At 39.1% G+C, this 23,629-nt stretch overlaps 1 protein-coding gene across 1 annotated transcript in view; it reads right to left on the reverse strand.

The window, feature by feature from the left end:
* Positions 1 to 23,629, reverse strand: part of DMD (dystrophin) — a 2,372,918-nt gene that overhangs the window by 758,616 nt on the left and 1,590,673 nt on the right. The window contains exon 50 of the mRNA XM_004386236.2: positions 15,115 to 15,223. Coding sequence (XP_004386293.1) covers positions 15,115 to 15,223 — 109 coding nt within the window. The remainder of the gene's footprint in view (positions 1 to 15,114; positions 15,224 to 23,629) is intronic.

Genomic DNA, 23,629 nt, shown 5'->3' on the forward strand with positions numbered 1-23,629 from the left:
CGGCAATGCCACCCTTATAACACATTTAGACCAAAAGCCTCATCACATTTTATCATTCCTCATTTCAAATCTGTCAACAATCCTGTTGACTCTAAGACACAGCCAGAATCTGTCTACCACTCCCACTGCCCTGCCCTACCCTGGACAAAACTACTACCATTTCTCATCTAGATCATTGCTTTTATTTCCTAACTGGTCCTCTTGCTTCCATTCCTGCTCCCCTGCCTGGTTTATACTTAGCACATCCCAAATATTTTTGACAAAACCTAAGTCAGATCATCTCACTGTTGGGCTCAGAAGTATTCATCTCACTCAGAGTAAAATGCAAAGTGATTCTGATGGCCTTTAAGGCCCTCCATGATCTGACATCATCTACTGCTCTCTCCTTCATTTACTGTGCTCCAACCACACTGACTACTCTTCATATACTAAGCATACTCCCATCTCAGTGCCTGTGTGCTGGAATGACATTCCTGGAATGCTGCAGCCTAGAACATTCTTCCCCCATACTCACACTTGACCACATGCAGGTCTTTCCAAAAATTTCATCTTTTCAGTGAGGTTGTCTCTACAAGCCCCAGCCTCATACTCCATACCCATATTCTTTACCATCTTCCTTGTTTTATTTCTTTTTGTATTACAGTTATCACCTCATAACACACAAGTATATTGTATTTGTTTGTTCTCTTTATTGTTTATTCCCACCAAAATGTTAGCTCCATAAGGGCAGGGATTTTTATCTGCTTTTTTTTTTTCTCTACTGCTATATTTCTGAATTAATATATAGGCCTGGAACTCAGAAGAGTGGAGTGGATTTGAAGTAAAAATGTAGGAAACTTCAATATATAGATGGTACTTGGAATCATGCAAGTGTGTGAGATAACCTAAGAGATTAAAGAAAGAGGGGAAAAAAACAAGTCTATGAAACTTGAAACATTTAAAAGCCAGATAGAGAAGGTTAAGCTAGCTAGGAAGATTGATAAAGAGAAGCCAGGGAGATAAGAGAAAAACCAGAGAGTGGGGTATTACGCATATAAAGAGAGAGAATAAAAGTTTCAAAAAGGGAGTGATTGAATGTTACTAAGAGTTCAGGTAAAATAAAGACTGAAATGTTTTGTTAACATAGAAGTCATTTCTGGCTTTAGGGCATTTTCAATGGAACAATGGAGGGACACAGTCTGACTGCAGTAAGCGGAAGAAATGGAGACAGGAAACACAGGCAACTCTTTTTAAAAGAGTGGCTGTGAATGAGAGGAGAGAGTTAGGTCAGCACCTTGAGTGTGTGGTTGACGTAGAGTAGTTTTAGGACAGGAGAAGCATGAACAGGAAATCATGTAAGTCAATGTAAGAACACTGTATATTGTAAGGGAAACATTTTTGGATGTTCCGATATAGAGGGTCACAATTGGCTAAGCTAAAATGTGGCAGGTACTTAATTATTGTTGTTGTCATGTGCCATCATGTTGATTTTGACTCACAGCAACCCTATAGGACAGAGTAGAACTGCCCCATAGGTTTTCCAAGGCTGTAAATCTTTACAGAAGGAGACCATCACATCTTTCTCCTGCACCACGAGGGCTCCTTAGGTACTTAATAGTTTGATAATTTAATATGCACTAGTATACATACATTTTAGAGCCCTGGTGGCGCAGTGGTTAGGCATTCAGCTGTTAACCAAAAGGTTGGAAGTTCGCACCCACCAGCCGCTCCTTGGGGCAGTTCTACTCGGTCCTATAGGGGTGCTATAAGTCAGAATTAACTTGACGGCAATGGTTTTTTTTTGTGTTTGTTTAGTACACATTTCAGCAGGAAACATTATATTACCATATAAAGGTAGGAAAAAGGCATGTAGACCTTGCGATGTGACAGCCATGGCTGGTCCAGTAATTATGGAACTGAGTCCAATTCTGAAGCCAACATAAAAAAAAACGATATGGAAAACACACTGGGAGGTTAACAAGGGGGCCACAGAGATGTTTAAATATTTGAGAAACATCTCTTTTGTTAACAGGCCATGGGATTCACCTGGTTTAACTTAGACAAGGAAAGTTTGAAGGCAGACTAAGTAACGGACTTCAAAAATATGAAAGGACATTGTCTGAATGTAGAGTGAGCAGGAATTTTCTTTTCCCACTCAAAAAAAAAAAGAAAATTAGAACAGTAAATGGAACTTGGGTTAGGCAGTTGAAAGTTCGTCTTCAGTATAACAGCAGTGGTAAATCTCCACCATTCTTGCCTTTTTAAGAAGAGAGTAGGCAGTTAACTTCCTAAGATTGCTTCTGAGAGAGAGCCTTTCCTGGTGATAGTGGGAAAGAATGAATGACTCCTCAAAATCTTTTCTGACTGCAATCTTAGAATCTACAACTTAAGTGCAAAACTGCTACAATTTCCTTTTGCAGACTTCTTTCTTTGAGGGAAAAGTTATACTCAATTTTAAAACGGTTCAGCGAAATATTAGGAAATATTAGGGATACTGTTGTGGGCCTGTGGGGCACCTAGGCTCATGAGTATGTTTAAATACTTCTAATCTCCCCTTGACAATAAATTCAACATTTTCAAGCAAAAGTTCTTTTTTGGAGGGGTTTATATAAGAAGGTCGAGACAATTTTACTGTAGCCCTTTATTTCTGTTAAAATGGAGGACATGTATAATTAGAAAATCTCTAATGATCATAACAATCAGAATATTCAATCACTGATGTTAGCTTCCTCCTCCTTCTCCTCTACACACACACAAACACACACATACAGAGAGAGAGAGAGAAGCTTCCAGAAATGCTTCCAACAAGCATTAGAAATGATGGATTAGAGTTTCTCTTCCTTTGCCAGTTCAGACCCCAAAGCACAGCCCTAACCGGAGATGGTAACCAAGCAATAAAACTGACAAAAGGTTAAGAGAGGGAGAGACAAAGGAACTTCATCATCACAAACTGTATAATTAACATCTAAATACTCAAAGTTTCAGTCTATTACTGTCTTGGATGTTAACAATGACACCACTGCTGAGCATTCCCTGTTAACCAGGGAACATCGTTAAACACACTGGCTTGGGACCGGGAACACCCACTGCCTACATAGAAAGACTTCTTCTGCTCAAAGTGAGCAATAGGGTGGCCTCCTCCACCACAATTTTCTGTTGTCACTTACCTTTGTACAGTATGACTTGTCCCATTAAACTGCAAGCACCTTCACCTCACTAACTCATACAAGTATTTTATTTTAATTTTTACTTTCAAGAGTCGGAGCATCTTTGTAGTTACTGAGGTTTTGAACTATCTTGGGGAGGGTCTAAAATTGATTTATTTTTCTGTAATTATAATTGATTAGGTAGCTTCACATTTTTTGTACAGAATCTTACCCCTACGGTATTAGACATAGGGCAAGTTTTCAGTGTTTAGAGGTTGTAACTATAAAATCAACCACAGTGGAGCCATGTCCTAGGGGTTTTCAGCAGAGAACTCTTCTGTTAAAGAGGCAGAGGAAGATTTGGCCCCTCTGATATTGATTTGGATTATCCTAAAGGTTTAGCTGAAGCAGAATCAACAGTGGGAAGCATAGTTGAAACAGGAAAGAGTATGGGTGATGCCTCTCCCTTCTGAGAAGAATGGAGACCCAAGAAGGGAATAAGAAAGTGAGAACCAATTCCCGGCTTCTTTCCTTCCTTCTCTCATGATCACTACAGCTAAATTAAGGCCATTTTCACAACCAATTGTTTTCTCACAAATTAAAACAAACAAATAAATAGTAGTATGCCAATATTTAAACTTCAATTAACCTCATGTTTTTATCAAACTGTCTAGATATTTAAAGTCTTACTGAAATGGCCTTGGAATGCTTTATTCAATACTAAGAGAGACAAGTGAAATTCAAATAATCAGTGCATAAATAACCTTCTGTTTGAGTATTTGATATCTAATTTAGAAACAACCCTCAAAAGTTCAAGTAAAGATCAATAAGTGACTGCTTCAGTATGGTATACTGATTACTAGCGTAAGTTTTGGAATCACAGAGACCTATCGCTGAATACAAGCTCTACCACTTACTAGCTTTGTAACCTTGGACAAATTACTTAATCTTTCTGACCCTCCATCTTCTTAGCTGCATAATGAGAATCACAATATAACTTGTTCAAAAAGCTTAACTGTGGCATTCATTCTAAGACTTGTCTTAATTTAGGTTCATCCAGAAATACACCCTGAGACAAGAATTTAAGGACGAATAGTTAAATTGGGAGATGATCCCAGAAGTGGCAACCCCACGTGTGTCAGAGTAGAACTGTGCTCCATACGGTTTCCAATGGCTGATTTTTTGGAAGTAGACTGCCAGGCCTTTCTTTCAGTGCACCTCTGGGTGAAATGGAACCTCCAACCTTTCAGCTAGCAGCCGAGGGTGTTAAAATGGAGTCATCACGAGTCAGAATTGATTCCATTGCAACTGGTCACTGGTTTGTACACCAGGAAGCTGTGTTTAGAGGAGTCGGGAAAACGAGACAGGAATGAAAAGAAAGCCTATACAGGGCGTGACAATCACCTGCTAGGTTATCACTGTGGGAAACTGGGCCTCAACTCACTACAGACCTCTGGTATAGAACATGCTTCTAGTTGCTTTACCTAAGAGGTGAGGAAAATGGGATATTTTCCACCAACTCCTGTCCATTGGTGCCTGAAAGCTGCTCCAGCGATGTTTCCTCCTCAGCACTTCTAGCCTGCCCTGAAGTGGGCAAGCTCCTCCTGCGGCCAGAGAAGTCCCCGAGTATCTACAGTTAGAAGCCTCAGGGTTTATAGGAATGATGAGTGCTGAGGGAATATGTGTAGGGCACTCACAGACAAATCCTGATCCCCCATCCCTATTTCTGTAAATAAAGTGTTAGTGGAACATAGCCATACCCATTCATTTATGTATTGTCTATAGCTGCTTTCATGACCCAGTGACTGAGTTGACTGCATGGCCTACAAAGCTGAAAATATTTAATATCTGACCATTTAAAGAAAGAGTGTGCTGATCTCTTATCTAGTTGGTAGCAGAACTGATACTAGAATTTAGGCTTCTTGACCTCTAATGCAATGCTTTCTTAATTACACTTGAGACTTGCTCTCTCCAAAATTAATTACAGGAAGAGATGGTTTTACCAGTGTTTAATCCACTAGAAACCTCTATTAACTGGCACTTCTATATATCCATATATAATGGTCATACACTTCATATTATTACCCTGAGACATTTGAAAAACTCAAATATCCTGATTTAGAGCCTTCACATTAAGTATTTGCTATATGCGATTTCTTTCAAAAATGTTAAATTGGGTATCATAGAACGTGAATGTTCCCAAGCCTAGCAGCTTGTGGATAAGAAAGGATTCACATTGACATTTACAACCAGATTTGCTGGCTTTTTGCCTCCATCTGCCCATGCAGGCCTTCAGATCCACGCAAAGTTCTGTCTACCTAAGAGTTTCTGAGTCTCTAGGGGAACTTCATATAAACATGGTTATTCTCCCTACGAGGGCAGTGGTGGTTCAGTGGTAGAACTCTTGCCATCCATGTGGGAGACCCTGGTTCGATTCCTGGCAAACGCACCTCATGCAGAGCCACCACTCATTTGTCAGTGGAGGGTTGCATGTTGCTATGATGCTGAATAAGTTTCAGTGGCACTTCCAGACCAATACAGATTAGGAAGAAAGGCCTGGACATCCACCAGGCAGCATTTTGTTCTGTTGTATACGGGGTCTCCATGAGTCAGGAGCCGACTTGATATAACTTCCACTCTAGCCCTATTGGAACAAGACCATGAAAACACCATATAAGGAAGCCCAGTCTAGCCTACTGGAAGATGAGAGGCCTTATGAAGAATCAAGGCACCCCAAGCCAACAGTCAACTGTCGGACATCAGAGTGAGTTCACTGTAGATCATCGAGCCCCAGTTGGGAGTCCCTGGATGGCACAAATGGCCAGCATGCTGTAGAGGAGTGTAGGAAGAAAGGCCAATGATCTACTTCTGAAAAATCAGCCATTGAAAACTCTATGGAGCACAGTTCTGCTCTGACACACATGGGGTTGCCATGAGTGGAAGTCAATGAGATTGCACTTGGTAAAGCCCTAGCTGAGTTGTCAGATGACTACCTCCACATGAGTGGCCCCAAACAAGACAGGAAGAATAACTATCCAGCTAATCACTCCCAAATTTCAGACCCACACAATCCTGAGCAAACAAATGACTCTTAAGCCATTAAGTTTTGGGGTATTTTCATGCAGCAATAGATAACCCAGGCATCCAAGCAACAAAATTGCAAAAAAGTTATTGTTTTTTCTCCAGCATGCATATTTGATAGGACCATCCTATCATATTATGTCTTATAAGGAAGTAGACACAAGGCAGCTTGGCTTAGTGTAAAAGTATATATATCCTTTCACCATACTTATTCAATCTGTATGCTGAGCAAATAATCCGAGAAGCTGGACTATATGAAGAAGAATGGGGCATCAGGATTGGAGAAGACCCATTAACAACCTATGATATGCAGATGACACAACCTGCTTGCTGAAAGTGAAGAGGACTTGAAGCACTTACTGACAAAGATCAAAGACCACAGCTGTCAGTATGGATTACACTTCAACATAAAGAAAATAAAAATCCTCACAACTGTACCAAAAAGCAACATTATGATAACTGGAGAAAAGATTGAAGTTGTCAAAGTTTTCATTTTACTTAGATCTACAATCAACACCCATGGAAGCAGCAATCAAGAAATAAAAGACGCATCGCACAGGGCAAATCTGTTGCAAAAGACTTCTTTAAAGTTTTGAAAAGCAAAGATGTCACCTTGAGGACTAAGGTGCGCCTGACCCAAACCGTGGTGTTTTCAATTGCCTCCTACACATGTGAAAGCTGGACAATGAATAAGGAAGACCAAATAAGAATTGACATCTTTGAATTGTGGTGTTGGTGAAGAATATTGAATATACCATGGACTGCCAGAAGAACGAACAAATCTGTCTTGGAAGAAGTAAAACCAGAATGCTCCTCAGAAGCAAGGATGGAGAAACTTGGTCTTACATACTTTGGACATGTTATCAGGAGGGATCAGTCCCTGGAGGAGGACATCGTGCTTGGTAAAGTAGAGACTCATTGAAAAAAAGGAAGAGCCTCTGGGAGATAGATTGACACAGTGGCTGCAACAGTGGGCTCAAGCATAACAACGATTGTGAGGATGGTGCAGGACTGGGCAGTGTTTCGTTCTGTTGTACATAGGGTCACTATGAGTGGGAACCGACCTGACGGCACCTAACAACAACAAATACGTATATATATATATATATAAAGAAAAAAAAAGCATTTTAGGCCTCAGTTTTCACACATGTAATAGAAGACTATTTGACCAGAGGATAATGTCAATGATATTCCAGGTTCAGTGTTCTATGGTTCTAAGAAATTAAATAAACTGATGTCTTCTACTCCCTTAAGTGGAAAGACACAGAAACATACTATAACACTTTTACTCCCATACATCCAAGATTGAATTAAATAACATTAACCACTGGCTAGCTGCCTCCATACCTGGACTTTCCATTAGGTTCATGAATAGAGAGACAGTGCAAACCACAGCAAAAATCAAAACAAAACAAAACACAGATTTTGGAGCCTGACACACTTGGATTGGAATCTTGGCTCTGTTTCTTCCCAGCTGTGTGGCCTTAATCTGGCTATTTCCCCTCTCTAAGCCTTGTGTTCCTTACCTTTAAAAAAAACTGGATATAACTGTATCTGCAATTATTCTGAGAATATAGACAAATACATAAAAGCAGCTAGTAAAACAGTAGGATTTCAATGAAAATAAACATATTATAATGAATTATAAATTATATTGTCATATAATATAGTACACAAAATAACAATCATATATCAGAACCATATTACAAATTAGATTTTCTTTTAAAATTGCATTTATTTCAGATTAATTTCATGTGAGAGTAAAGCAAATATGTGTATACATATTCCTTTTTACTTCTGGAAGTCAGGAAGTTAAGAATATAAGCAATTCTTAATTCTGATGGTAAAACCACCACGTTAAAGAAAAAAGAAAGGTTTATTTGAAGAAAGGCAGCTCTGAGTCTGCCTGACTCTGTACTGATTCTTTTCCTTCAACATTTGTCTACGTAATATTTTCACTTTATGCCCACCTCTGTATCAGTCTGCTATTGTTGTTGTTGTTGTTAGGTGCCATCCAGTCGGTTCCAACTCAGAGCGACCGTATGTACAACAGAACGAAACACTGCCCAGTCCTTCACCATCCTTACAATCGTTACTATGTTTGAGCCCATTGTTGCAGCCACTATGTCAGTCCATCTTGTTGAGGGTCTTCCTCATTTTCACTGTCCTTCTACCTTACCAAGCATGATGTCCTTTTCCAGAGACTGGTCCTTCCTGATAGTATGTCTAAAGTCTCACCGTCCTTGCTTCCAAGAAGCACTCTGGCTGTACTTCTTCCAAGACAGATTGGTTTGTTCTCCTGGCAGTCCATGGTATGTTCAATATTCTTTGCCAACACAATAATTCAAAGGCATAAATCCTTCTTCAGTCTTCCTTATTCATTGTCCAGCTTTCGCATGCATATGAGGCAATTGAAAATATCATGGCTTGGGTCAGGCGCACATTAGTCCTCAGAGTGACATCTCTGTTTTTCAAAGTTTTAAACAGATTTTTTTGCAGCAGATTTGCCCAGTTCAATACCTCATTTAATTTCTTGACTGCTGCTTCTATGGGCGTTGATTGTGGATCCAAATAAAATGAAATCCTTGACAGCTTCAGTATTTTCTCCATTTACCATGATGTTTCTTATTGATCCAGTTGTGAGGATTTTTGTTTTCTTTATGTTGAGGTGTAATCCATACTGAAGGCTGTAGTCTTTGATCTTGATCAGTAAGTGCTCCAAGTACTCTTCGCTTTCAGCAAGCAGGTTGTGTCATCTGCATATCACAGGTTGTTAATGAGTCTTCCACCAATCCCGATGCCGCATTCTTCATACAGTCCAGTTTCTGGGATTATTTGCTCAGCATACATATTGAATATGTATGGTGAAAGAATACAACCTTGACACACACCTCCTGATTTTAAACCATGCAGTATCCCTTTGTTCTGTTTGAATGACTGTCTCTTGGTCTATGTACAGTTTACTCATGAGCACAATTAAGTGTTCTAGAATTCCCATTCTTCACAATGTTACCCATAATTTGTTATGATCCACACAGTCGAATGCCTTTGCACAGTCAATAAAACATAGGTAAACATCTTTTTGGTATTCTTTGCTTTCAGCCAAGATCCATCTGACATCAGCAATGATATCCCTCATTCCACGTCCTCTTCTGAATCCAGCTTGCATTTCTGGCAATTCCCTGTCAATGTACTGCTGCAATCATTTTTGAAAGATCTTCAGCAAAATTTTACTTGAGTGTGATATTAATGATATTGTTCGATAATTTTTGCATTCTGTTGGATCACCTTTCTTTGGAATGGGCACAAATATGAATCTCTTCCAGTTGGTTAGCCAGGTAGCTGTCTTCCAAATTTTTTGGCAGAGACGTGTGAGTACCTCCAAGGTTGCATCCATTTGTTGAAACATCTCAATTGGTATTCCATCAATTCCTGGAGCCTCGTTTTTCGCCAGTAACTTCTGTGCAGCTTGAACTGCTTCCTTCAATACCATTGGTTCTTGATCACATGCTATTTCCTGAAATGGTTGAATATCAACCAATTCTTTTTGGTACTGTGACTGTATATTCCTTCCCTCTTCTTTTGATGCTTCCTGTGTCACTCAATATTTTCCCCGTAGAATCCTTCAAAATTGCAGCTTGGGGCTTGAGTTCTTTCTTCAGTTCTTTCAACCTGAAAATGCCGAGCATGTTCTTCCCTTTTGGTTTTCTAACTCCAGGTCTTTGCATATTTCATTATAGTACTTTACTTTGTCTTCTCAAGCCACCCTTTGAAATCTTCTGTTCAGCTCTTTTACTTCATCATTTCTTCCATTTGCTTTAGCTACTCTACGTTCAAAACCAAGTTCAGCGATGCTTCTGACATCCATTTTGGTCTTTTCCTGTCTTTTTAATTATCTTTTTATTTCTTCATGTGTGAGGTCCTTGATGTCATTCCACAACTCGTCTAGCCTTTAGTCATTAGTGTTCAATGCATCAAACCTATTCTTGAGATGGTCTCCAAACTCAGGTGGAATATACACAAGGTCATGTTTTGTTTCTCGCGGATTTGTTTTAATTTTCTTCAGCTTCAACTTGAACTTGCAAATGAGCAGTTGAATCTCAGTCTGCTATATAGGATGAAAAGCCTTTGCTTTTGAGAAAATTCCTTTATCCCTCAGTTCTTCTCCAGCTCTTGCTCCCACCTCATCAGCTATCAGCAACAGCTTGGAGCTGAGAGCCTTTCCAGACTCTCCCTACTGATAGGAATGTGGAGAGAGTAGGAGGAGGGCAAGGAGGAGCAGGGGGAGATGAGATTCTCACTTGAGGGAGAAGGAAGTAGGGCAAGGGATATGGAATACTTCTCTTTCTCCTGCTTCTATCCCTCTTCCCCTAACCCTTGCTCTAGTCTCACTAGTCTCCTTGATATTACTCCATCTTGCTCCTGCCTCAGGGACTGAGCTCTGGTTGTCTCTCTGCCTGGAATACTTTCCCTCCCAGGCATACACATAGCTCACTCCTTCATATTTATTCTCAAATGTTTTCTTAATAGAAAAGCCCCCTTACCAAACTATAGACAATAATATCAGCATCTCCACTCCTTTTCCCTCTTATCCTGCTTTGCTGTTCTCTGTAACTGTGTTTCTCAGACTTCAATGTGCACATGAATCACCTGGAGATCCTATTAAAATGCAGATTCTGGTTCAGCGGGTCTAAGGTGGTGGGGTCTGAGATTCTGCCTTTCTAACAATCACCCATTTTTCAATCTGTGAACGACACTCTATAGCATTTATCAACATTGAAATATTATGCATTTTCTTTATTTATTTATTGTCTTTCTCTTCAAATAGAATATATGTTTCATAAAAGTGGGGACTTTATCTTATTCTATGCTGTATCCTCTGCACAATACATAGAAGTTACTCAATAAACATTTTTTCCTATATTTTATTTATTTTGTTGTTGTTGTTGAGAATATACACAGCAAAACATACACTAATTCAACAGTTTCTACATGTACAATAAAAAAAAACCCATTGCCTTTGAGTTGATTCCTTCTCATAGAGACCCAATAGGACAGAGTAGAACCACCCCATAGGGTTTCCAAGGAGTAGCTGGTCGATTCGAACTGATAACCTTTGGGTTAGCAGCCAGTCTCTTAACCACTGTGCCACCAGGGGGCCACATGTACAATTTAGTGACACTGATTACATTCTTTTAGTTGTGCAGCCATTCTTACCTTCTTTTTCTAAGTTGTTCCTCCCTCATTAATACAAACTCACTGTCCCCTAAGATTCCTATCTAATCTTTTGAGCTGCTGTTGTCAATTTGATCCCATTTGGATAGTTCTTAATAGAGCATAATGCTCAAGGCAGACCATTTTTACTAGTTAAGCTAAACTATTGTTTAGTTTTAAGATGGCTTCAGGGGATATTTTTGGTTTAAGGTTTAAAGATTATCTCAGGGCAATAGTTTCAAGGGTTCATCTAACCTCCATGGCTCCAGAAAGTTGGAGTCCATGAGAATTTAAAATTCTGTTATTCATTTTCCCCCTTTTGATCAGGATTCTTCTATGGGATGTTTGATCAAACTGTTCAGTAATGGTAGCCGAGCACCATCCAGTTCTTCTGGTCTCATGAAAGGAGACAGTTGTTAATGGAAGCAATTAGCCACACATTCCATATCCTCCTCCTATTTCTGACTCTCCTTCCTATGTTACTGCAGGTGAATAAAGACCAATTGTTGTGACTTGGATGGCTGCTTGCAAGCTTTTAAGACCCTAGGCTCTATGCAACGAGCTAGGAGGCAGAACAGAACCACTAAACACATCATTAGGCCAATTAACTGGGATATCCCATAAAATCATGACCCTAAACATCCAAAGCAAGGAACCAAATCCCATGAGGCTTTTGATTGTACATAAGCAGCCCTAGTGGCACAGTGGTTAAGAGCTATGGGCGCTAACCAAAAGGTTGGCAGTTTGAATCCACCAGCTACTCCTTGGAAACCCTATGGGGTGGTTCTACTCTGTGCTTTGGGTCGTTATGACTCGGAATCAACTCGACAGCAATGGGTTTGGTTTGATTTAAGCAGCCTTAGCTACTACTCTTTTTTTTTTTTTGTAAATATATCTATTACACAACTTTGCCAATTCAATTTTTTAAAGATGTATGACTTATTGACAGTAATTGCAATAATCGGCTGTGCAACCCTACCCTTAATCAATGCGATTTTTCCATGACCATTAACCCCCTTTCCTGCCTCCATCCTGCCCCTGGTAAGTACTAATAAACTTTAGTTTCTATACATTGTCTTTTCTTGTCTTGTTATATAAGTGAGGTCATACTATATTTGTCCCTTTGTGATTGGCTTATTTCACTCAACATAATGTCTTCAAGCTCCATCCATACTGGAGCATTTATCAAGACTTCATTTCTCCTTCTAGCTGAGCAGTATTCCATTGTATATATATATATATACTACATTTTGTTTATCCATTCATCTGTTGATGGGCATTTAGGATGTTTCCACCTTTTGGCCATTGTGAATAGTGCTGCAGTGAGCATTAGTGTACAAGTCTCTTTTTGAGTCTCTGCTTTCAAGTCTTTTGGGTATATATATACCTAGGAGTGGGTCTTATGGTAGTTGTGATTGGCTTATTTAGTTTCATTTTTAGTGTTTTGAGGAACCGTCACACTGTTTTTCACAATGGTGGTACCATTTTGTATTCCCATCATCAATGGATAAGAGTCACAATTACCCCTCATCCTCACCAACATTTGTTATTTTCTGTTTTTTTTTAACCTTATCTATCCTAGTGGGAGTGAAAGGGTATCTCATTGTGGTTTTGATTTGCATCTCTGGATGACTAATGACGTGAGCATCTTTTCATGTGTTTGGTGGCCATTTGAATGTCCTCTTTGGTGAAATGTCTATTCAAGCACTTTGCCCATTTTATGATAGGGTTAGTCAAGAAACATTTATTAAGTGGATGAATATTTATGCTGCTGGAATGCAACACTGGAAGTTTGAGTGCACTTCCATGTTATATTTTGGTACATTATGGATAAAATGGCTTTCTAAGCCCTGGCTTTGGAAACTCCCAGCCATGTATACAGTGGCTAACATGTATAAAATGGGGGTGAGGGACATAAATCCACAAATTCAGAGTCCAACAAACTTATAAAGAAATCATTGAAACACAGTAGCTTCACAGAGCTAGGGTGTCTGAGGCAGAACATACCAGAGATAGCTAGAGAGCAAACACCAATAAATGATTATATAGGGACAAACTACGCATATGTGCTGAGGAAATGAAAAACTACAGCATGTAAAAAGAAATAAACCTGACATAATAAGCTGACTATAAACCCTGATATAGCAATTTTAGTGTCCCAGATTGACCAAAAACAAACAAACAACAACAACAAAAAAACAAAGGAATGCTTGCACATCATTTTCAAGTCTCTAATGTCATTAAATCTAAATCTGTTGACTGCTTAGAAACCCCACGGGACACATGGGGTACACAGTCCCCAAGTTGTATGGCCTCTTTTAACCCAAGCAGTATTTGTGCCTTCTTTTGACTCATCACTGTGTTACCTCAGCTATGATCCTTCTAGTTCAGTATATTCCTACTTGATTTAAAATAAAAAATCAACTTTACATGAAGAGCTAGTCACCGTGCTTTAATACTTTAATCATTTGATCTTTGAAAAGTAGACAAGACAAAAAACACAAAGATGTTTCTCGTTCTGCCTAATTATGGAATTGATACAGCCAAGAAATTTTCTGGCTTCATTCCCCTGAGAGTCAAAGCCAGTGTTAACATGGCCATAGAGATTTTATGCACATCTTCTACCCAACAAATGAATAAAAAGTGAAATAAAATAGAAAATACGAAAATAGTAAAAACTAAAGTTAAAACATAGCTAAATGAAGAAACATTTCTACCCCAAGTCTGCTCGTGGTAGTCACAGTTGGTCTTTTTCTCAAACTAAAAATGGAAGAGCTCTTAAAATTGTCTCCTAATGGGACAGAAAGAAGTGTTAGGAGGATCGTTTGTGTTTCTGTGATTTTTATAGGCATATTTGAAGAATATTGTCTAAATGATATAATATTGCTTGAGATGGACTCCTCATGCATTTAGTGTTAGTGGATACTATGGTGCTCCATCCCGATCCCTTCTTCAGGGCCAACACAACTATCCCCTATTGCTGAATATTGGCTGTTGATGGTATTCCTCACTGGAGATTTCCTTAGAATGCAGAACACACATTCAAGGTCTTGCTCACTTCCCAGGGAGCAGCCTGTGGTCAATGACTTACTGATTCAGGACTACAAAGGCCAGGCCTTTATCCCTCAATTTAGGACAGCTCTGCAGAGCCAGTCCAGCTCTAAAACCAAACCCAGTAGGCTTAGAGTTGATTCCGATTCATGGTGACCCCATGTGTATCAGCGTGGAGCTGTGCTCCGTAAGGTTTTCAGTGGCTGATTTTTCAGAAGTAGATCACCAGGCCTTTCTTCTAAGGTGCCCCTGGGTGGACTCCAACTGCCAAACTTTCCGTTGGCACCCAAACGTGTTAACTGTTTGTACCACCCAGGGACTCCCAGCCCAGCTCTAGGGCTCCTATAAGATCTGCTGAGGCCTTTGTTGCAACCAATCACACTTCAGCCTCTCCTACTGTCCACCCATACATTCCCTTCTTCCTTGTAGTTGTATCTCCAAAGAACACTCTCCAATATACCTGTCGTACAACACTCCAGATCAGAATGTTTCCAGTGAACCTAGTCTAAGATAATAAATAACATAAAGGTTTATCCCTGTCTTCACAGTCAGAACAACTTTTCTTTTTCACCCAGAGGTTACCTCGCAGTCATGCTTATAATCAAATGGCTACAGCCTAAGAGAATGTGATCCAATTACTTACAGGCTCCAACAGCGGTCAGTCCAGGAGCTAGGCCAGGCTGCTTCGCCCTCAGATCTTGAAGTAAATGGTTTACCGTCTTCCACTCAGAACTTAGGTCTTCTAACTTCCTCTTTAATAGAAAAGCATACATGTTACTTATACGATTATCACCTTGAAGACAACTTAATTCATGAAGTTATTAATTCATATTGTAAATACATTATTGTGGTTATATTTTATTTCTAAATTATTTTTTTCTTGGTAGAATTCCTTTCAAAGGAATTATAATTATTTTAGTCAACAGCCCTACAAATGTTTATTGATCACTTGCTGCATACAGACTTCTGCTCGAGGCACAATTTCATTTAAAGGAAGTAGAGAGTATAAGAATTCGTGAAAGCAAAACAAACAAACAAAAAATGTCCCCTCTTAGCAATTGGCTTGATTCTTAAATAGTAACCATTGTGGCTGGGCTCTAGATTCATGCAGAGAACTTTAAAAAATAACCCTAATGCACAGCTCCACCTCAGACCAATTATATAAGAATATTTTGAAGGGAAAGGCTGTGGTGGACATGGGGATATGCTGACCAGAGAACCCTTTAAGGAAGGACTTCTTGTCCTGGGTTGTGGAAATGCTATCAGCAGACATCCTTCAGTTGTCAGTCCCTTCAGGGACTGCCTCAGCTACAGAAAGCTGCCTCACCCAAGGCCATGCCCTTCCCAAGGCAGCCTTCATTGAGTGACTGATCAAGGTGAGGGTATATAAAGGCCCAGCCAATTTGGCTCAAAGCAAGACAACTTTGAAGGGTCACTTGAGATACAGCACTACCTGTGGAATCAGACAAGTCTGTTGTGGAGCCTGCTTCAGAGTCGGACTTTGCCCTCTACCCAACCATGCGGCCGCTTCCTCCTTTCCACAGGTGTAGATCCCAAAGACATTCCCTAATAAGTATCCTGTAGACTCAACTCCACCTTAGAGTCTGCTTCCCACAGAACCTGTGACAGGGGCTCACACATCTTTATTTTTTTAATTTCCTGAGGTAATTCTGAAGTGCAATAGCAAGGGTGGGAAATCACTAACTTAAACAACGATGGTAATAAAACGTAAGGTAGAGCCTGAATTTCCATATGAGTCAATGAGTTTCTACTTTGAAAAAGGATATTCCATGGCCAGGGACTTGGGCCTTAACTTTGTTGAGCTCAGAAATGAATGTTCTTGGCTGGCCATGAGTAGGTTGAGAAGAGATAGTGATTCATACATCTATCAAAAACTCTTGCCTTCCCTTTCTGATTGTTGGTTTTTTTCTGAAGCTAGTTATTAAGCCAAGGACCATATTTCCTAGACCATCTTGCTTTAGATAAGGCATTGGTGTGAGGGCACTTGTTTACCAACTAGCTCTTTTGGGGAAAAAAAAACCCTAATTTTAGTGTTTTCCAATTTCTGCAGTGTAAATACACCATGGCCAATTTCAAGCTACCAACATAATGTCAAATGGCTCACAAAATTCATGAAAATTTAACAATAGTCCCTCATAACCTGACATAAGCTGGCACTAGCACACCATGGAATGGGCATGTGATTAATTCTTGCAGTAGAATGCGAGCAGATGTGTTGTCTGTCAATTCTGGGCTGAGGTGTTTAAAACATGAGTGAGGTATCTCCACTCTTTCTTTCCCTCCCCACTAGCCTGAAGCAGAGAACCACAAGGCTCTCAGGCAACCCTCCTCAACAGGTTCTAAGAGAGAATTAAGCCCTAATGGCCTAGAGTAGTGGTTCTTCTAATTTAAGATCATCAAAATCACCTGCAGACCTTGTTAAACTACTGACTGTTGGGTCCTGGTTCGAGAGTTTTGGATTCAGTAGGTCTTGAGTTGCTGTTGTTGTTAGGTGCTGCCGAATTGATTTTGACTAATAGTGATCCCATGTGACAGTGTAGAACTGCCCCAGAAGGTTTTCTTGGCTGTAATCTTTATGGGAGTAAATCGCCAGGTCTTTCTACTGCCAAGTCACTGGGGGGCGTGTGGGTTGGACTGCCAGCATTTCAGTTAGTAGCCCAGCACTTAACCATTGCACCACCAGGGCTCCTTACGGGTCTTGAGTAGGGCCTGATAATTTGCATTACTAACAATTTCCCAGGTGAGGCTGATGGTGTTTGTCTAGGACCATAGCCTAAGGCATTTTTTTTTTATTGTACTTCAGGTGAAGGCTTACAGAACAAATCGTTTCTCATGAAACAGCAGTACACATGTTGTTTTATGACATTGGTTAACAACCCCACAACATATTAACCCCCTAAATTCTCAACCTTTTTTTTTTGGTGAAAATACACATAGCCAAAGATATACCATTTCAAAAATTTCTACATGCACAGTTCAGTGACATCGACTATGCTCTTCCAATTGTGCTGCTATTCTCACTTTAGATGAAGGCTTACAGAACAAAATAGTTTCTCATTAAACAGTTAGTACACATGTTGCCCTATGACAATGGTTAACAATCTCACAACGCATCAACACTATCCTTACTCAACCCTGGGTTCCCTATCACCAGCTTTCCTGTCCCCTTCTGCCTTCTGGCCCTTGTCCCTGGACGGCTGTGCCTCATTAGTCCCATTTGGTTTTATGGGGCTGTCCACTCCCCGGCTGAACGGTGAACCTCGGAAATGACTTCACCACTGAGCTAAAAGGGTGTCTGGGGGCCATACTCTCGGGGTTGCCTAAGGCATTTCTTGTATGTAGTGAACTACTTAAGCTTCTAGAATGGACTAGATATGTATTTTCCCTGGGAAAATTAAGAAAATAGAACCTTATATCATTTTCTATAGGGCTTAATTCTTTTGAGGAATCCAAGTTAAGAAAGGGTGCTAAGGGAATGACAGAGTCATAAGACAGAAAGAACCTGGATTCCTGAAATAGCATACGCAGAAAAGCTGCCTGACCAGGAAAACATACACTGGATTATCACATGAGTGAGAAAAATACACTTATTGTTTTAAGCCACTGAAATTTTGAATGTATTTGTTAGAATGACTAGCATTACCTAATACAGTAGCACTACTCTTGGAAAATTATACTAGTGCCTACTGATGGTAAATAGCAGAGTTATACAGTTTTAAATTCCTATGCTTATGTTGTGAGAAGTACAAATAAATTTACTGATGTTGGATTTACCTATAATAAATAAACAGAAGTTGCATTTCTAGACTGAAGAACCAGAGTAGAAAAACCAGCAACTACAAATTCTTTAAATAGCTATTGAGTAAATAGGGATGACATGAACCTAACCTAATAACCACGATGTTTTGTAGAAAGGTTGTGCTTTTTAATGCTAATCATTAATGCGAATCATTTTAATGAAAACATTCATTCATTGATGGAAAAAATTTCACTGCTGCTGTGTGTCAGCCTTTGTGCCAGTTACTGGGGTTACAAAGATGAAAGTAAGACTCTCTAAGCATTCTCAGGAATCCTGGTGGCACAATGGTTAAGCGTTCGCTGCTGACATAAAAGTTAGCAGTTCAAACCCACTCAGTGGCTCTGTGGGAGAAAGACCTGCCATCTGCTTCTGTAAAGATTACAGCCAAGAAAATCCTATGGGGCAGTTCTACTCTGTCATGTGGGGCTGCTATGAGTTGAAAATCGACTCAACGGCACACAACAACAATAAGCATTCACAGCCTTGTGGAGAAAACAGACATGTGAATAAATTACAGCTGTGTTTTTATGTAATAATATGGTTTCAACAAGACATATTAGGGAAACAGTTTAACTCTGCCTAGAGAGATCAGTAAGTAGGTTATCCAGAAAAGCTTAGAAAGGTAAAGTTTGGGTGGCAGGTGCAGAAAGGGTATTCCAGAGAGATGGAAGAGATGTTCAAAGGCACAGAGACAAGAGGCATCAGACTTCTTAAGAAAATGCAGAGTTTGGCCTGGTTATCTGGACTATAGAGTTTATATGAAAAGATACAAAATTGCTAGGCCAGATCCAAGGGCAGTTGATCAAGGTCTTGTCATGCGAGATTATTGGATTCTCTCCTAAAACCAGAGAGTGGATGAAGTGTTTAGAGCAGGGGAGTGATGTGATAAGATTTGTGTTTTGGAGTGTGGAGGCCTTATCAGAAGGGAGCAGAGGCAAGAGCTGGGAGACTAATGTTTCAATATGAGAGGTGGTCAGGACCGGACTACTGAAGGCTTTGGCCATGTGGAGGAAGGTAGAGGGGTGTGTGTGTGTCTCGCTCAATCTCTGTATTTTTCCTGTCTGTGGTAGCTGAGATTTTAGCTAGGAAGTGCTGAAAAGAAACTTTCTAACAGGGTGCTTCTTTAAGTCTCCCCTATATTATAGTTATCAGTATACGTCTTTCCACGAGATGGGCTGACAGAGTGGCTGCAATAATGAGCTCAAACATAGCAAAAATTGTGAGAATGGTAGAGGGCTGGGCAGTGTTTTCTTCTGTTGTACATAGAGTCGCTATGAGTCAGAACCAACTCGACAGCACCTAACAACAATGTATGTCTTTCCAGATAGACTGAGCCTTTCAGAGCAGGTACTGAGTCTCCTATTCCTTGTACGGTATTCTCTTTTAGACCCAGTCCAGTGTGTCCTATATAATAGCTACTCAGTAAATATACCTGAACTGAATCAAATTAAAAAAATGGCTATTTAAATGAAAGAAAGGAGAAAAGAATAATTGAATTTTCCTAGTCTCAATTTGACCACAATGTGAGTTATATATCATTAACGACTTCTTATCGAGGATTCGAAAGATCCCATGTAATTCTCCAGGTTTGTAAACATTTTATTAGGCTTCTATTAACCAGACCATGTTTGAAAAGCCGTTCTCCTAGACCAGGGTCACAAACTCAGATCCTTACGGGGCTAGGTGGCAGCTATGGGAAGAACAAGGCTTTCCCAAATCAGAGAGCGACAACTTCAGTTTTGACTGGTTGTTGCCAGGTAGAAATGTGGGCATATGTACTACAAAACAAAAAAAACAAAGACAAAAACTCTACTGATCCTATTCCTGCATATATGTATGCCAGAGAAGTTTTCACTCAGGACCCTAATGGAACTACGGTGTATAAGAAAGTTTGTTGCTACATTGTGGATATTTAAAACCAACATGATGTTTATGCTGTTGTGTGCCTTCGAGTCGATTCCAACTCATAGCGACTCTATAGGACAGAGTAGAACTGCCCCATAGGGTTTCCCAGGCTGTAATCTTTACAGGAGCAGGTCACTAGGTCTTTTCTATTGTGAAGCCACTGATGGGTTCAAACAGTCAACCTTTTGGTTAGCAGCTGAGCACTTAAACATTGCACCATCAAGGCTCCTGGTGTCTCTGCTACGGAAATGGACAACTTGAATGTGATGGATGCATGCTAAGAAATATTATGCAGTAGTTTAAAGCAACAGACTATGTGTATATACAACAATATGGATGGATCTTAAAAATACATATATACATTTAATAGAAGGTAAGAAACATAATCTTTAAAGCACAATGGAGCCCTGGTGGTGCAGTGATTAAGAGCTCAGCTGCTAACCAAAAGGACAGCAGTTCGAATCCACCAGCCACTCCTTGGAAACCCTACAGGGCAGTTCTACTCCGTCCTATAGAGTCACTATGAGTCGGAATCCACTTGATGGCAATGGGTTTGGGTTTTGTTGTTTTTTTTTTTTTTTGTAATAATTATAAATTTAAAATATGCTTATAAATGATACTATATATTTTAGAAGGATACAAGCAAGAAAGAAAACAGGAGTAGAGATACTACCTTTTCAGGAATTGTGCAAATTGGTTGTCAAACAGGACCATTAACAAGAATTAAATTATGTAAACTTAAATTAAGTAAACTATATTAAAAACTAAAGTAGCAGATACTAAAAGCTCATTCCTTCCTAATTTAGGGTCTCTGGGTGGCACAGTTAACCACTGTCTATGCTCTTGAGGTTATTTATGTCTATTGTATGTGACATCATGTGAAATCAGGTATGGTATCTGGCATCATGTGAAATCAGGGATTTTATTTTTTTCCACCCAGAAGGCAAGTTGTTAAACATTTACTAGCACATAACTGAGAACAATTCATTAAAAAATAAGCCTTGAGCCCAAAAGCAAGCAAAAAATGCCTCTGATCAATGAGGAAAATCACCACTGGAAGTCACGACATGTGGTAGGTATTTTTCAGTCCTGACACTAGAGCCTAAACAGTGGCAGTTAAACCCTTTAAAAAGCTATCAATTTAATCTATTTGGTCTCTTGGTTCCTCTGCGAAGTTCTAGTTCCTTCAAAATGACAGAATATTAAGTGCAACTAGAAGTAACCATGCTCATAACTGAAGGTAGTAACAGCTGATAGGGAGGAAACATTACACATAAAAGCAGATAACTAGAAAATATAGTAATCTTGGTTATTTAGTGAAGGGACAACAGTTCAACATATGGTGAAGTCTCATCATACATCGTTTAGCTTATAGGAGATCACCTATATGTGGGGGCAGGGAGAAAGAGAGATTGATTGATGTATTGGAGATTGATTTGATTTAAATAATGCTGGGGATCTGCCCACCCTTCCACTCAGTAAGCATATGGTCCCAGAGTGAGTGGGTGTTTGCTGGCCCTGCAGTTGGCTTAGGTTCTACTTTCTTCTCTTAGTGTAAGCATCTCTCTGCAATGAGTTTGATTCTAATATTTAAAGATATGCAATTATCTTGCAAACCGAGCTTCTAAAAGCAAATTCTTCATCTGCGTGTCACCTGAGGAAACAGTAATCTGCAAGGAACGTCGTTATATTCCAAGTGCGTCACTGTATAACTAAACAGAACAATAACTGATGCTCTGAAAAATTAAGAAAAGTTTAAATTACGTTGGGATTTAGAATCAGCAGTTTTGGATTTTAGTCCTAATTCATTACTACTGGTTGTGTGATCCTTGTCAAATTAGATAGGTCACTCAGATTTATCATCCTTGAAACGCGGATATAACACTACCACCTAACTCATAGCTTTGTTGGAGAAACTAAATGAGATATTTTATGTGAAAAGAACTCAGTGAACTGTAAAGTACTATAAAATTGTTGGTTAGTTATTATGCACTGGTTAATGAATCAAAACAGAAGATAGTCAATAAAAGTTTTCATTAAAATAGCTTCAATAAAAATATTTCAGTGCTTAAAGGACTAGGTTTTGGTTACCTAGAAAATTACATGTTTGTATAATTCAATTTCCCTTTTATTAATATATAAACTTGAGCAGTCTATCCACTTACTCAAATGTTATCTTGCCCACTGTTAATTTCAGATGGATAAATGAGGTGTTACTGTAATTTTAAAGGTAGAAGTGGATTTTTTTTTTAATTAAGGAGTACCATCCAATGCACCACAAACATCTGAAGTTATTTCCATGGATCAAAAGTACAATAAACTTAGAAAGGTATATTCCCTGACCTTTCATAAGTAAGAGCAAATAAGATCACTTATACAATAACCACAGGTTTTGACTGGGCTACTCACAAAAACACTCTTACAACTTCTTCAAGAATCTGGTGTACTTTACAATTGACATTAATTGTTTAGCTAGTATGGAAGTTCTGTTTTGTTGGGTTTTGCTTTAATTTTGGCTCTCTGGCATGCACCCATATTTTCCCTTCTCCCATCTTTTCTATTAGGCTGATTATTATTTCGGGTGGCAAAAAATATTTGACTGCAGTATCTAGTGCAGTGTTCTTTACATAATAAACTTTAAGCAATACTTAATAAAATACTTAATAAAAATCTGTAAAAGGTAATGGTTTGCTATATGTGTTAATAACATATAACCAAAATAAAGGCATTAAATACATGTTTAAATGACAACATTTTCAATTATAAAATCAGCGGGTTAATAGTTATCAAATCCTATTCTTGACTAGAGTCCCAGAATTTTTAAACTTTGAATTTGCTAAATCAATTGAAGGTCACAGGCTTTTCTCACAGAAGTTCCAAATTCATATTTTACTCAACAGGCAGAAACATTGAAATCATTTTAAGTGGCAAACTTAGTTTCATTATATGGGTTTTTTTTTTTTTCATTGTAGCATCTTTTTTTAATTGTACTTTAGGTGAAGGTTTACAGAACAAATAGTTTCTCATTGAACAGTCATTACACATATTGTTTTATGACATTGGTTAACAACCCCACGACATGTCAACACACTCCCTTCTTGACTTTTTTTTTTTTGTGGTGAGAATATACATAGCCAAAGTTACACCATTTCAAAAATTTCTACATGCACAATTCAGTGACATCAATTACATTCTTCCAGTTGTGCTGCTATTCTCACTTTAGATGAAGGTTTACTCTAGGGGTTTCTCCGGTCTCCTTTAGGCCAGTAAATCTGGACCAATAGCAACATCATGATAAACAGAGAAAAGATTGAAATTATCAAGGATTTCATTTTTTTAATTGTACTTTAGATGAAGGTTTACATAACAAAGTTTCTCATGAAACACTAGTACACATATTGTTCTATGACATTGGTTAACAACCCCACAACAT

Source organism: Trichechus manatus, unplaced genomic scaffold, assembly GCF_000243295.1.
Source record: "Trichechus manatus latirostris isolate Lorelei unplaced genomic scaffold, TriManLat1.0 scaffold00159, whole genome shotgun sequence".
Classification (NCBI taxonomy): Eukaryota; Metazoa; Chordata; class Mammalia; order Sirenia; family Trichechidae; genus Trichechus; species Trichechus manatus.